Raw genomic sequence first — 15,359 nt, forward strand, 5'->3', positions numbered from 1 at the left:
AGAGAGAGAGGCAGAGACCCAGGCAGAGGGAGACACAGGCACCCTGCAGGGAGCCTGATGTGGGACTCGACCCCAGGACCCCGGGATCACGCCCTGGGCCGAAGGCAGACGCTCACCCACGGAGTCCCCCAGGGGCCCCTCTGGATAACCACACAGCAGTATTTGTTAAGATAATTTCTCATAAAATAGGAGCACCAAGGTGGCTCAGACGATTGAGTGACTGACTTGATGTCAGCTCAGGTGGTGACCTGAGGGTCATGGAATAGGCTCCACGTGGGATCCACGCTCAGAAGGGAGCCTGCTTGAGATTCTCTCCTCTGCCCATCTCCCAGCTCTTTCTCTCTCAAATAAATAAATAAAACTTAAACAATAATTTGTTACAAAATAAATATATTAACATTGTATTAAATAAAATCTCTGCATTTCATTTTCAGTGAAAACCATGCAGTGTTTTAAATTTTGACACTTAATGACATTTGAGAAAATGAATTTGGGTCACCTGGGTGGCTCAGTCGGTTAAGCATCTGTCTGGCTCAGGTCATGACCTCAGGGTCCTGGGATGAAGCCCCATGTCAGGTTCCCTGCTCAGTGCAGAGCCCGCTTCTCCCTCTCCTTCTGCCACTCCCCCTGCTTGTGCTCTCTCTGTGTCAAATAAATAAAACCTTTAAAAAAAAAAAAAAAAGAAAATGAATTTTAAGATATAAAAAACTGCCTGTGGTATAAAATATTAAGTAAAAAAGAGTGACACAGGACACTTGGGTGGCTCAGCAGTTGGGCATCTGCCTTCGCCCAGGGCGTGATCCTGGAGACCTGGGATCGAGACTCAAGTCCTGCATCGGGCTTCTGCAGGGAGCCTGCCTCTCCCTCTCTGTGTCTCTCATGAATAAATAAATAAAATCTTAAAAAAGTAAAAAAATAAAAAATATAAAGGGTTACAGAATAGTAGAAGCAGGATGACCTTAATTTTATAAAACTACAATACACACAATATATATGTGCACGGGAAAGAAAGTGGAAGAAAATATATAAAAGTTCCAGGTAGCTTTCTGGGTAATTTTTTTTCCAAGATTTTATTTATTTATTCATGAGAGATGGGGGGGGGGGGAGACACAGGCAGAGGGAGAAGCAGGCCCCACGCAGGGAGCCCGACGGACTTAATCCCGGGTCCCCAGGATCACGCCCTGGGCTGAAGGCAGCACAAAACCGCTGAGCCCACCAGGCTGCCCTTTCTGGGTAATTTTAATTTTCTCATTGTGTTTTTCTGAATGTTCAATGAATAAGCATGTATGGCAATCCTAAATGTTAAAAAACATAAAAAAAAAAAAAAAATACAGTAGTGGCTGGGGCTTCCCAAAGGGCCTGGTGTCATCCTAGGGCTTGTCACTGGTGCGTGACTGCCTGCGCTCCCTGAGCCCGCAGCATCCCAGGCGCCCAGGTACTTTCCTGGATTTGGGGGTGGCCTTCACAGCCGCTGCCCAGTCCCCTTTCCCCGCATTGGATCCTAGCTGCCTGCCATTTGGCTCCAGATGGTGGGCAAACCGGTTCCCTCCCCTCCCAGATTCCCGGGGACGAGTCCCCTGAAGCACCCATGGGCTTGGGCCAGCAGCCTTTGGATTTAAGGGATTTATTGGGCAATGGCTTTACACAATCTTCTCTCTGCACCATCGGAAACGCAGCCCGCCTGCAAGGTCCTACTTGGCCGACAGGCGGTGCTGCGGACACAGGCGCCCTCGGCCCCAAGGACCCTAGATTTCAGGGACCCTAACAGTAACTGCCTTGCACGGCTGCATGAGGGCATGGGGACAAATCGACCACCCGCCACCACCACGGCCATCACCACTCAGGAATAGCCGTTTCAATACCAAAAAGGTAGGAAGACAAAATCTCCGAATAAAGGCAGTCCTCGGACCTGATTACATTTTAAGAAAAACTCCTCTGTATTATTCTTATTCTTGTCATTTCAACTCAGACCCATGAAAACTTGTCCCCAGACCAGCACTGGCCTTTGGGAATCCCAGCTCTAGCCAGGGGTTCTAGGGGTTGGTGATCCCTCCATCCTCCAAGGTCAAATTTCCATAAAGATTAATTTGCTTCTAATTAAGAACACCTTTCGGTTCCCAGCGTGCAGCGAGACACACTTACTCCATCGCTCCTCACTCGAGGCTAAAGTGGAGCCGCTTGCCACGGTCACGCAGGGCTCTCGCTCGCTCTAAAAACACACACGGGCCGTGTCAGTCCCCTGCCCACCCTCCGCGGCCTCCCTTTGTCCACACACTCAAAAGGACTCAGGATGTCACACCTGCCACTTCATGACACAGGCCTGCCCCACTCGCCGGGATCAGGATCGCACTCGGCCCCAAAACACAGCAAAAGGATGGCTTCCAGCCTTAGCGAACTTCAGGCCTTCCACCAAGTCTGTTCCCTCCACCTGCAGTGTTTGATGCCCCTCACCTTCCTGACACACGCCTCTTCGTCCCCAACCAGTCGGCACAATGTCACCTACTCCAGGAAGCCACCTCCTTTGCCCCCAAGGCTCCTGGCACATAAGGATCTTAGAGTACTTGGCCCCACGTTCTGCTGTCAGTCCTCTGGGCAGACTGTCCCTTCAGCTTGTGTTCCCTCTTCAGGACTTGACTGAGGTCCCCAGTGAATCCTTGATTGATTTTTAAAGATTTTATTTATTTATTCATGAGAGACGCAGAGACACAGGCAGAGGGAGAAGCAGGCTCCACGCAGGGAGCCTGACGTGGGACCCCGGACCCCAGGACCAGGCCCCGGGCCGAAGGCAGGTGCTCAACCGCTGAGCCACCCAGGGATCCCTGAATCCTTGATTTATTGATTGGCCTTGTTGGCAAACAAGCCCGGACCAGCTTTTTCAAAATCCTCCCTTAAGATCTTTTCAATAAACCCCGGAGATGCTGGCAGGCTGGTTAGAGTGAAACAAATAGCAGGAAGCCCTCGGACTTAGGGAACTGAGTATCTGGCAAAACTACACTGGGTTTCCTGATACTCTGAGGAGCCCCTGCTCCTTTGCGGTCACTCTTGCAAAAGCTCCTTCTGAGATGTACTAGCTCCGCCACCGTTTACCAACAAACATTTTTAAAAAATGGACTTGAACATGTCCATGACCTATAAAAAGGAATGACTCTGTTACCAAAGAAGACATTATTTCAAAAAAAAAAAAAAGTGAAATTAAGGGGAAATGGAAAGAGAAGGCAAGTGTGCACAGAGCTGTGGTCGGTGAGTAATGCAAGCTGATTGATACAAACAGCAGGGACGTGAAAAAATGTACAATGATTACGCTTTATTGGGCACTTGTCATGGGCTGTGTACCAAGCAGGATACTTGGCCTACACAAGCTCATTTAATCCACACAACCGCCCTAAAAAGCAGGGATGACTAGCCTCCCAGTTTATAGGCTCAGAAAGGCTAAGTAACTTTTCCAAGACCCATACAGCTGAGAACAGAATCCAGGTCTAACCGCAAAGCCCCAAATTAGCTTTATTTATTTATTCATGAGAGACACAGGGAGAGAGACAGAGACAGAGAGAGGCAGAGACCCAGGCAGAGGGAGGAGCAGGCTCCATGCAGGGAGCCCGATGCAGGACTCGATCCCAGGAGCCCAGGGTCACACCCTGGGCCAAAGGCAGACGTCCAACCCGAGCCACCCAGACGTCCCTGGTGATATGTTGTGATTATACTTTCTAGGGGCGCCTGGGTGGCTCAGTCAGCCAGGCCTCCGACTTGGGGTCAGTTCCCCACCTGGGGTTCCTGGGATGGAGCCCTGAATCAGGGCTGAGCAGGGAGTCTGCTTCTTCCTCTGCACCCCCTGCCCCCCCACCCACCCCACCCGTGTTCTCAAGCACACACACGCTCTTCTAATAAGTAAAAACTTTAAAAATATTTATTTTTAATAATAGTATTTTTTTTTTTTAGATTTTATTTATTCATGAGAGGCAGAGACCCAGGCAGAGGGAGAAGCAGGCTCCATGCAGGGAGCCCGACGTGGGACTCATCCCAGGACTCCAGGGTCACACCCTGGGCCGAAGGCGGCCCTAAACCGCTGGGCCCCCGGGGCTGCCCAGTAATATTTTAACTAGAATTGAGCTCTTGACTTGGCACACAGGGTGCACAGAACAGGCCTGGATCTGAAGGCTCCAGATCTCCCAGGCCGGAGGGCCCCGGCGGGCTGGCCTGGAGCAGAGACACACGGGCCGCGCCCAGCTCCGTCCTAAATGGCCTTGGTGTTGCTTTTAGCAAACCTAAACCGTCAGCTTCGTCTCTCAGGATCTGAGGAGGAGGGCAGCCCCCTCCAGGGCAGACCCTCTGGCTCTCCAGACACCGTCCTGCTCAGACGTGGTGAAGCTCCAAGGGCTAATTCCTTTGCTCTGGTCGTTTCCCAAGAACCAGTGACAGACTAATAATTTGCCTTTTTTTTTTTTTTATGATAGTCACAGAGAGAGAGAGAGAGAGAGAGGCAGAGACACAGGCAGAGGGAGAAGCAGGCTCCATGCACCAGGAGCCCGACGTGGGATTCGATCCCGGGTCTCCAGGATCGCGCCCTGGGCCAAAGGCAGGCGCCAAACCGCTGCGCCACCCAGGGATCCCAATAATTTGCCTTTTAAACGGGCCAAGGGTATTACCAGGCAGCTCGCAGAAAAGGAAATGTAAACGGCCCGTGTCATTTTTTAGGTTTATTCACTCATTAGAGAAATGCAACTTCAAGCCAGGGAGACCTGTCTCGCGGGCGAACCCCAGAGGCTCTGTGAGCCGTGGGAGGTCCCGGTCGCTGCGGCTGCCCGAGACCGTGCTCCACGGAGGGGCCCAGCGAGCCCCGTGGTTGCTGCACGCGCTGCGACTCGGGGCTCCGCTCCCGGGAACCCGTCACCCGTCCTCCAGGCTGGCTTCGGTGGGGAAGACAGCCACCTGCCATCTGCTGCAGCAAAGGACTGGGCAAGACTCAACGCCCTCGGTCCACGGGGTGACGAGGTACGTCCACGCGGCCCCAAACGAGAACGGGACGCTCGTTCAGTGCGACTATGAACTCTGCCGAACAGTCTAAGCGAAAAACCCAAGACACCGATGGTGCAGGCGGTCCCTGGGGAGGGGAGGTGGCTTCACTGCGGCCCCAACCCCCTCTGAATTCTGACCCATACGAAATACTCAGCAAAACAAAACTAAGACACGCACTGAAGCTCTCCTTGTTCGGACGTTGCCTTAGCTCCAGCTAAGTGAGCTGCTCCACCCGCTCCGGCAGCGCGTCCTGCCCTCTGGAGCTCGGAGCAAGAACTCGGGGGGCTGGGGGTGAACCCCGAAGGGGAGAGCACCCTGAGGGTCACCCAGGCCGCACTTCCCCCCTCTGTCCACAGGGGGCGCCCCGAGGCCTGCTGCCGACTGATACTGTCCCCCCACCCCCCCCACCCCCCGCCGGGGGACCTCGGGGACCTCAGGCTGTTGCCCGAGAGGCAAAGACACAGGCAGGGACAAGGAAGTAACATAAAATAGAAACTAGCTTTATTTCTCTGGAAGAAGCAGGGATCCATAGCCGGGGCAGCAACTTTGGTGGCAGACGCTGGCAGGAAAACACGGAACAGCACAGGGGAGGAGCTGGGTCAAAGAGGAAGCACTGGTGTCCCTCCAGGGCAGCTGCCCCCTTGGTCTCCTTCCAACCCTGGGGCCTTGGGCCCTGGTCCCTGCCAAAGAACAATCTGGCACCCTTGCTCTGCTTCCTCAGCCACCTAGGGCTATTTCCAGGCACAAGATCCTAAGACCTGCCAAGTCCCATAATGTATCCATGGTGTGGCCACAAGTCACATTCTCTCCGACATCCCAATGCCCACCAGGAGATCCCTGGAGAAGGGCGCTGCCCTGAGGGCCTGCTGGGTGCTGGCCCCCTTCTGTGGGGCCAGCACATCCTCCCGGCATGGGTCAAGCCTGGCTTCCCCGGCGGCGGCAGAGCCTGGGGACACTCTCCCGCCCCAGGCCCCCACCAGGGGCTGGCGCAGAGGCAGCTCGGCTGCAGGGCCCGCGGAGGCCGCCCCCAGGCCCGCCTTCACAGGGCTCCTTCCTACCCCTTGGCCAGGGGCACCAAGAGCTGATCCAAAGTTGCAGGGACAGCACTGGGTGAGGGGGGACGGCAAGGCGGGGCTCCCAGTCTCCTGCTGCCTTGGCCTTGCTCCGCCACTAGGAGCAGCAAGTGGCAGCAGGTCCTCCGGGCTGGGGGGGGACCTCCCCACCCTTGTCAGATGGACAGACTCAAGTGATTCCTTCAGGACAGACCCTCTGGCTCTCCAGACACCTCAGCGCCTACAGGAGGGGAAACAACCAGAAAGCCCCTCTGTCAAGGGTACAGAACGGCTAGTGCGGGTGGGCACGAGCGGGCCTCCTAGTACCAGGCGAATCTAGCTGAAGAGTCAGCAATAATTTTGGAATTTACCACCCTGGGATGTGTTCTAGCTTCAAAAAAAAAAAAAAAAAAAAAAGACAGCAGTGCTGCTGCTGAGACGGCCAGAGGGCGGCGGGCACCGTAAAGCCTGAGGAAGCCCCCACGGGGCAGGGGCTCCTCGGACCCCCAAGTTCATCCAGACCAGGTGCTGAAACATCTAAGCGGGCTTAGAAGAAACTTCTTTCACCCGGAACTGCCTGCCCCGCAGCATGGGCCGCCATCCCCCCCCAAGCTGGGGGACCCCGGGGCCGAGTGGGGGGGCGCTCACTCACTTGTGGTGGGCAGGGCCGCAGGAGCCCAGCAGGTGGCAGCCAGCCTGCTCCAAGTTCCAGTCGCACATCTCCAGCACTTTGTGGCACTCGCTTCGCGGCCGCAGACCCAACCCAAAGAGCTGCTCCACCTGAGGAGCAGAGGGTGGTGCCATGGGACACGCTGGGGCTGAAGGGCACCAGCCAGGGTGGGGGCAGAGGAGAGCCAGAGGCAGGATGGCAGGGAGGGGTCAGGGGAGGTGAGAGCGGCAGAGCCAGTCTTCAGGGTCCCTGAAAGCCAGAGTGGGCGGGAGGTGGGGGTACCTTCAGATACTGTGCAGCCCTCTGCACGCTCCAGCTGTGGCTCTGCAGGGCCGCCTGGCACTCCTCTGTGGTCACCCCATGCACCATGGCCTGCAGCTGGGCACACCCACCCACCTACCCGTCAGCACCGCCTGGGCCCATTCCTCTGGGGCCCTCAGGCCCCGCCCCTCCGCCCAGCAGCCGGGCCTGGTGCTCACCATCTGGACCTTGTCTGCCGGCCGTCCAGCCTCCGGCCCGTCCCCAGGGCAGCCCCTCTGTGGCAGCCGAGCAGCGGCCCGCAGGGCTGGTGGCCGGGGCCCTGGATTACTGTTGTTGGTGGAGAAGTTGGCCTTGGGATCGGGGGCGGCCTGGGGCATCGGTCGAACGGTGGCAGTGGGGGCAGCAGGAGCCGGGGTGCTGGGCGGGGGCAGCAGCAGGGGCACGGGCAGGGGGGCCGGCTCTTCAGGGCTCTGAGCCTCACGCAGGAAGCGCTGATAGCGTTCCAGGTAGGGTGGGCGCTCGGGCAGCAGGTAGTAGTGGGTGCTGCTGACCTTCTTGCCGTCGCGGACAATGGGCAGGATGCAGGGACCAGCCCGCGGGCCGGGTGCCTGGATCACTTGGGGTGTGGCGTACTTGGGGTCTGAGGCAAAGCTCTGGGTGGTGGGCATGGTCTTCCCAGGTGAGCTGGAGAGCCGAGGTGGCAGCGGGGAGCCGCCGGGTGGAACCAGGGGGCTAGGGGTCCGTGAGCCTTGAGGGGACAGGGGCTCCCGGGGAGGCACCCGGGGAGGGGAGGCGGGTCCAGGCCACCGCCCTATCTCCTCCTCGCCTGAGGGGGCTGGAGACAGCTCGCCCCGTGGGCGGGTGGGCCTCGGGGGGATGGGCACGCGGGGGGGCACCTGGGGCTTGTCCTCACCCGCTGGGGCCGGGCCAGGAGGAGGGCTCAGGGAGCCAGCCGGGACCTGCAGCTGCCGCATGCACTCCTGCTGCAGCGCCTGGAAGATCTCTGCGGTCTGGGCCGAGTTGGGCGGCTTGCTCCCACCCTGGGGTGGGAGGAACAGATTGTCCTCCAGGGGAGGGAGCAGCTGTGCCTGCTCAGGCACAAAGGCGTAATTGGTTTCGCCCTGGCTGGGCCCAGTGCGGACCCCTGCACCCACCAGGGTGCTGTTGATGGAGCAGACCTCGAAGTCATCCTCGTCCTGGGCCACATCGTCGTAGGCAGGAGGCGGGGGCAGCGGGCGGGCGTCCCAGTCCACCACGGGCGTGGGGTGCAGGGGCCGGGGCAGGGCCCGCGTGGGGCTCTGCGGCGGGGTCTTGTCCAGTAAGGAACAGGCATCCATGGCCAGCTGCGCCAGTGAGGGCGCGCAGGGCCGGGGGGTGGGGACGACGGGCTCCTCGCCAAAGTCAATGAGCGTGACCTCGCCCCCACCGCCACGACCCGCCTTGGTGCCGGGCACCCGAGCGGAGGGCTTCGCGAGCCACAGCCCACGGGTCAGGGCTGGTTTCCGGAGGCCCAGCCTCTTGAAGTCGCTGGACAGGGGGTCCTGGTCCTCACTCACAGGGTCATAGGTTGGCTCTAGGAGAGGGAGGGAGACCCCACCGGGAAGGCAGTGTCAGGCAGGGGGACGGGGAAGAGAGACAAGTACCCTCCCCCGCCCCCCACTCCCAACGCCCCCAGAGATTAGCCCCTCGGCTGCCAAATTCCTCCACGCACACCAACCCTGTTCCAACAGGAGGACAGAACCTGCTCCGGACACTCAGTTCTCCACATGGGCTCATGGACCCCTGCCTCCATCTCAGCTAGAGCAAGCGGTACCTCACAGCCATATGATACCCCGACACACAAGGCCCCGAACGCCCCAGACTCCTGGGCCCCGGCTGGTAACCCCATATCCCCACCCCATTACGCACACCATTAGTGCAGGCGGGGGCCACGGACAATCCCCCACCATCAAGGGCAACAGGAGCTGTCCTCGGAGAGCACAGAGCTCCTGACCAAGCACCGTGAAGCCCCGACACGGCATCTGCGGGTCCCAGAGGGAGCGGGACCAGGCCGCGTGACGGTGGAGAGGCGGGCGCCGGGACCACACACTTGCTCCAGAAGCCTGGGCTTTGGGGGGTCGGGGGAGAGGCAGGCATGCTGGGCCAGGTCAGCAGCCAAAGCTCACAGCACACACGGCATGCCCCCCGCCCCCCCGCCACCCCGCCAGCCCACCAGGGCGCTGTACCTTCCAGGAGAGGAGGAATGAGAGGAGAGAGGGGGCAGGGGCAGGGGCAGGGGCCAAGGCTTCGAGAGCGGCCCCACTTACTCTGAGCGAAGATGGCAGGCTGAGGTGGGCGAGGTGGAGGCTCCCCTGCAAGAAAGGCCATGCGGAGAGCAGAAGGGACAGAGCGGGCGAGACAGGGGAGAGAAGACAGACAGACAGACAGGAGGGCAGCGTGGAGAGAGACAGAGAGAGGGTGGTGAACAGGGGCCGAGCCAACAGTACAAACCCAACAGCAATGGGAAGCAGTGGGGCGGCAGGATGGGGGGAGCCCGCGTTCCAGAACGACAGGCACAGGATCCGGGAGGTGGATGAGGCTCCTGGTCAGCGTGAAGCCTGCGGGGTGGTTTTGGCTCGGGAGAGGACAGCAGGCTTAGGGGGAGTGAGGAAAGGCAGGATCTGAGTGCGTGGGGAGGAGAGAGGGGGACGCTGCGGCGGGCAGGCCAACACGGCCAGCCGGGGATGCCCACCTCAGCGGATGCAGCGGCCTCTCGTCTTGCACCCACGGCCAGCCGGAGCCAGGGCACAGCTGTCCCCCTGCAGCCCTGACCCCACTGTCCCGGAGCCAGGGCAGCCTGCTACTGGGCAGCGGACGCACAAGGGGGCGCCGGGAGGGAGGCCGGACTCTTACTTTTCAGCCTTCCTAGATGCTGGGTGGGCCGGGGGACGCACAAGGGGGCGCCGGGAGGGAGGCCGGGCTCTTACTTTTCAGCCTTCCTAGATGCTGGGTGGGCCGGGGGGTGCTCAGTTCCACGCTCAGCAGGTCAGGAGGATCCATGGGGTTTCCCAGATACAGTCTGTGGGAGGACGACCGGGTCAGATGGTGGGGCTGGGGGAGGCACGTGGAGCGGCCCCAGGGGGAGGAGATGCCCGGGGCCAGGCCGAGACCAGAACCCTGAGTGCACGCAGAGAACCACCTGAGCCAAGCCCCGCCAAGAACCTGGGTCGGGAGCCCAGGACCCCCAACTCACGGCAGCTCCCCGAAGACTACACGGGCCGGGAGCTGTGGGGAGGGCAGAGACGGAGCTCCTGACCCCGACCCCTGCAACTGCCGCGGCGCCCCAACCCACGCCTGGCCGTCACCTGCCCACACGTGCTCTTCTGACCCACCGGGCCCAGAGGCATCGGGCCGCACCACGCCGTCGGGGGCGCAGGAGGCCCCTCTCTCCCCCACCAGGCAGAAGGGGGGCTGGGCCACCTGGCTTGCTCCCCGGTCACCCTCCCAGCCCCCGTGCGGACTGTCAGGCCCTGGCACTTAGGCCCGGGGCTGAGGAAAGCCTGGAGGACCGGGCTGGGCTGGCCGCAGCACGCCAGGAGCGGGCCAGAGGGCCTCTACACAGCTCGCCCCTTCCCTCAGGCTCGTGCTGGCTCCTGGGACGTAGGAGGCAGCGGTTGCTCTCCCAGGCTCCGCGTTGGGGGGCGAGGGCGAGGGCGAGGGGGACGGCCTGCCTCCCTGTGCCCCAGAAGCCAGAGCAGGAAGGGCTGCCGGGAGCCCCCGCTGCCAGCAAGGAGGCATGAAGCGGGCGCTCGCTCAGGAGCTGCCGGGAGGCTCGCTGGGGCAGGGTACCCGGGAAGGGACTACTTCTCTTCCTGTGTCCTCCGGATGCCCCCCCAGGGACCTCCTCCTTTCACTTAAAGGACACTGAGCCCCCCCGGGGCCCCCCAAGTGCAGAGTGAGCAGGCAAGCAGGGCAGCTGCCAAACCTTCCCTCTGGAGTCTCCCCACAGGGAGCTCTTTGTCTACGCCCCCCTCCCCAGGACACAGCGGCGTGTCTCCTGGGCCTGTGTGCACCCCCAGGGCTTGACCCAGGAGGCTGGGTCTCCAGGACCGTGCGGGGTAAGCAGGGCCACTACCGCCCCAACACCAGGGAGCGTGACACAGGCGTTCCTGCTGAAGCCCTTCCAAAGGTGGTTCCGAGACAGGTGGGGTGGCACCAACCATCCTTGGGCTCCCGACACCGCCCCCCCCTTGAGCCTGCAGGGACGGCTTCTGGGGGCTGCAGACTCTGGCGCCACAGGCCACAGCCCACCCCGGCGCACTCACTCGTCAATCTTGTCGGGGAAGCCCCAGCAGTGGCGGGGGTCGCTGTCGCCATGTCCCGTGTGGATGAAGCTGTTCTGCAGCGGCTGACTGATGTCCTGGGCCGACAGGCCAGCCACGGAGGTCACCACGTTGCGAGGGAAGGGCCCCACACACAGCGTCCGCGTGTTCTGGCCGCGCCACCAGTAGTTCTCCGCCCTGCCCAACAGAGACCACGCGGTGAGCACCAGTGCACTGGGGCGGCCCCAGGGCGTGGGACCCTCTCCAAACCCAGCTGCCTCCAGCCTCGCTGCCGCCTGGCCACCTCGGCACAAGGGGACCGGAGGGCGTACGGCCCGACACCAGGGTGGTCTGAGTGCAGGGCCCGGCTGGCCGCACACACCTTACCCTCAGATACCGAGGGGGGTCCCACAGTTTTTTCTACAGTTTACAGATCAGGAAACGGGTTCCAACAAGCGACCAGGCTTGCCCGGAGTTCCCAGACACATCGCAGCAGACCCAGGATCAAATTCTGTCGTTAGTCTGCAAGCCGGCTCCCTTCCTACCGAGCCCCTCACCTCCCTCCTCCTGGCAAGGCCTGGACCCCCAGCCTCTGGCCACCGGGCCCTGCTCCTCAGCCCAGGATCCAGGCATCCCGAGCTGGAGACGCCAAAGCAGCACGACGGCCTTGCACTAGTGGCCTCGCAGCCAAGCCCTCCGGCCACACTCGCCGTGGGCACGCAGCCCCTGGTGCATTTGGGAGCGCTCGGAGCAAGCCACGCCTTCCCATCACTTCTGTGTGTCCAGGGCCCTTCACAACCTCCGGGCAGGGGTGTGGGACACCTGCCCTTATGCCTGTCCATCTCCCGGGGAACTCTTGTCTTAAATACGGGGTCTGGAAGCGGCCTAGCTTCCCAGTACAGCCGAACCACGGGAGCTCCTGCTCCTCACTCTGATCTCAGACACGAAAGCTCTGCTAATGTAGCCTAAGCCCGGGCCTGGGGTGGGGGCCGGGGCAGGAAGGGGCCCCCCGGACACTCCGAGTGGCAGGCTGCAGCTCCTGCATCTGCACTGGGGTCGCCCACAGCTGACCACACGGGCAGGGTCTGAGCCGAGGCAGAGGCGGTGCTGGCCTCACGCCGCCGTGGTGGGCGTGCACACACCCGGCCAACCCCCGGCCGCATGCCCCGAGCGCCGAGGGGCCCCTCCAAACTGCAGCCGGGCTGCAGGGGCCGAGGGGGGATGGAGGCTGAGCTCCTGGATCCTCGTCCGTGAGGGGACGAGGCCCCCGGGAGCGGCATGACCTCCCACTGCCTGCCGTGGAGACCGCAAGTGGAAGCCCACGAGCACAGCAGCGCTCGGGAAGCCAAGGGGGTGGGGGTGAGCCGGGAGCCCGGCCTCCCCATACAGAGCCGCTGACCAGCCCCCCGGGGTGGGAAGGGCGGGAGGCGAGGGAAGAAGGCAGGACGACACCCAGGGAGGGACGGCGCCCACCGCGAACATCAGGGCCACTCCGAGGCGAGACGTCGCGGGACACTGCGGCCCAGGGCTGGCTGCGGCTGCCGTGCTCCCCTGAAGCAGGACGAAGGCGGGCGCCCGCCGCCGGGGACCCCGCCCCTGCCGCCCCGCTGCCCCCCCCCCCGTCCCCACTGGCTCCCTGGGTTCTGCGTGGCCCTCCGGGGACCCTCTCGGACACCCCCGGGCCAGACGGCGGACTCTGCCCTCCACACCCCCTCCGACGTGCTCGCCAACCTGGCTGAGCGGCAGCGGAGGCGGCCGGCGGGTCCAGAGATCGGGCCCGCATCCAAGGCCGGGGCCGCCCCGTGACCACGTCCTCCCTGTGGACCCCGAGCAAGGCCACGCTGGCAGGTCACTGCCTCCACGCCTTCCCCGAGCACAGCCGCAGCGTCATGCTGGCTCCTCCGGACATGCTTCGGAGAGGACAGAGGCCAAGCCACCTCCCTTTACTACAGGTGCGGCCGAGGCAAGAGCCCCGGGACTGCCTGCGGGAGTCCCGACGTCATTTCCCACCAACACTTTGCTACTGGGGAGGGGGAGTTGGGGGTTCAGGGCACGTGTAAGGGGGAGACACTCATAGGGCGCCCAGGGGCTCCGCAGTGGAGCAGCTGCCTTCGGCCCAGGGTGTCACCCCAGGGTCCTGGGATCGAGTCCCGCGTCGGGGTCCCTGCAGGGAGCCTGCTTCTCCCTCGGCCTGGGTCTCTGCCTCTCTCTCTGCAGCTCTCATGAATAAATAAATAAAATCTTAAAAAAAAAAAAAAAAAAAAAGAGAGGGGGGACACTCTTGGGAATCACATCCCAAGCACACTCGGAAGCAGCATCCTCCCGACCAGGCTCAAACGTATCTCCTGAGACGGCCGATGCCGCCCTGCACCACCTGCCTAGCCCCCGAGGTGGGGGTGGGGGGACCAGGTGCCAGCGGCTCAGAAAGGCCTGAGGCTACCCTTGCCACCCGGCCTGCACTGGCCACACCCGCTCCCCCTCCACAAAAAGGCCAGAGTGTCCACAGCAAAGGGAGAGTCGGGCCCACCGAGGGCAGACACCACGACGCGGACAAGTCCCTGGGGGAAGAGAAAAGGACCCGCGTCTCCAGCACGGACTTTCTATTTCCTGCGGCCCCGTCAGTGGCCTGGGACAGGCAAGAGGTGGGCGGTACCTGGGAAACTGAGGTCTGGGCTGAGAATTGCCTAAGGCTGGCCCTGCTCTATCGGGGACCGGCTTCTGGAAATTTCAGCGCCCTGTCCCCGTCCCGGCCCACGGCGGTCCAGTCCAGAAGTGGCTGGTAAATGTTGCTTAGACATTCTGCTCAAGACACTGCCCCACTCACTTCTGAGTGACCCGGGCGGCCCCTGGTTTTAAGGGACAACACGGGCCCTTGCTTCCCCCCCACCTACCACTGGAAGCAGAGGCTCCGGGGATCAGGCCAGGCCAAGGCCCCGAGGAAGGATTTCAAATCCTCAGTCTCCTTTCTCTGGTTCTCTAAGAACAGAGCATGAAAATGCTGCCGGCTGCCCCAGCTTCCAAGTCAGACCCCCTGGAAAAGACCAGTTCGTCATCCATCCCTCCATCCAGACGCCGAGTCACAAGCCCCAGGCAACATCGAGCTGTCCTCTCTGCCCGGTGCCCGGTACCCTGAGAGGCACTGAGCCTCCAGAACCAGCCAGAGCCGGGGGCCAGGGGGTCCCAGACTCGACCTGGAAACAACGCCAGCACCTCTGAAGCAAGAGGAGCACAGGGCCAGTGGAGGAGCAGAAACAGAGCGGCGAGCCAGGCTGGGGAGACGGAGAAGCAGAGACGCACACGCAGGAGCCAGACCCAAGAGACCGTGAACAGAGCCCGTCCACCGGAGGCGGGGAGACCGTGAGCCAAACACACACAGAGACGTCTGGGTGCTGAGGAAACAGGGGCCCCGCACCCAGGCCCACCCCCAGGCCTCACCGGCCGCCGCGGCCTCTGGCCCCTCAGCTCCCCCCTCCGAGCAGCTCCAGGAACGCGAGCGGGCGCCGTGGCCCACGCCGGCCCTGGCCCCCGAGGAGGAGCCCAGCGAGCCCACACTGGCAAGGCGGCCGCGGAGCCAGCAGCTGGGGCCAACGGGAGCCCGGGACGCCGGGGCGGGGCATGGTGCCTCCAGAGGAGTGGCTCCCCCGGGGCCCCACCTGCACCCAGGCCACCAGCTCCAGACACACGCCCCCGAACCAGAAGCAACTGAGTCACTCCCTGGGGAACCCTGGGGCCCCACTGACAGCAAGGGACGGGCGGAGGTAAAAATCTGGGGCCATGGGGCATGAGCGGGGAGGCGCAGAGCTCGGGCTCCTGGCCGTGGGCACGGATACAGGCCCAGCCTCGGGCTTACGGGCCCACATGCGCCCCCCTCCAGGCGGGCCTCCGCTCTCATCTTCCTCTTTCCAGAAGGCTCCCGAGAGCCATGCCTACGGTCCCGTCTGGCGCCTCAGCCCCAGACCCACAGACTATCTTCCTCCCTGACCCCTGTGCCTCTCTCCTCCTGGAAGCTGTTGGCTTCTCTCCCCCACCACTAACTCCCCAAACCGCTACCCCCACACCCGA

General features: G+C 62.1%; 1 protein-coding gene across 22 annotated transcripts in view; it reads right to left on the reverse strand.

The window, feature by feature from the left end:
* Window positions 1–5,492: 5,492 nt before the first annotated feature.
* TNK2 (tyrosine kinase non receptor 2) overlaps window positions 5,493–15,359 on the reverse strand; it is a 42,545-nt gene continuing 32,678 nt past the window's right edge. For 8 of the 22 annotated variants that reach the window (XM_049105281.1, XM_049105283.1, XM_049105276.1 and 5 more), the window contains 7 exons: window positions 11,301–11,495; window positions 9,963–10,054; window positions 9,222–9,347; window positions 7,215–8,569; window positions 7,018–7,113; window positions 6,718–6,845; window positions 5,493–6,306 (listed from right to left, as the gene is read on the reverse strand). In XM_049105281.1, the coding sequence (XP_048961238.1) occupies window positions 6,300–6,306; window positions 6,718–6,845; window positions 7,018–7,113; window positions 7,215–8,569; window positions 9,222–9,347; window positions 9,963–10,054; window positions 11,301–11,495 (1,999 nt within the window). In that variant the 3' untranslated portion in view covers window positions 5,493–6,299. Of the gene's footprint in view, window positions 6,307–6,713; window positions 6,985–7,017; window positions 7,114–7,214; window positions 8,570–9,221; window positions 9,348–9,962; window positions 10,055–11,300; window positions 11,496–15,359 lie in introns of those variants that run through there. The other 14 variants (XM_049105292.1, XM_049105280.1, XM_049105293.1 and 11 more) reach the window with 10 other exon arrangements.

Source organism: Canis lupus, chromosome 33 (assembly GCF_003254725.2).
Source record: "Canis lupus dingo isolate Sandy chromosome 33, ASM325472v2, whole genome shotgun sequence".
Lineage (NCBI taxonomy): Eukaryota > Metazoa > Chordata > Mammalia > Carnivora > Canidae > Canis > Canis lupus.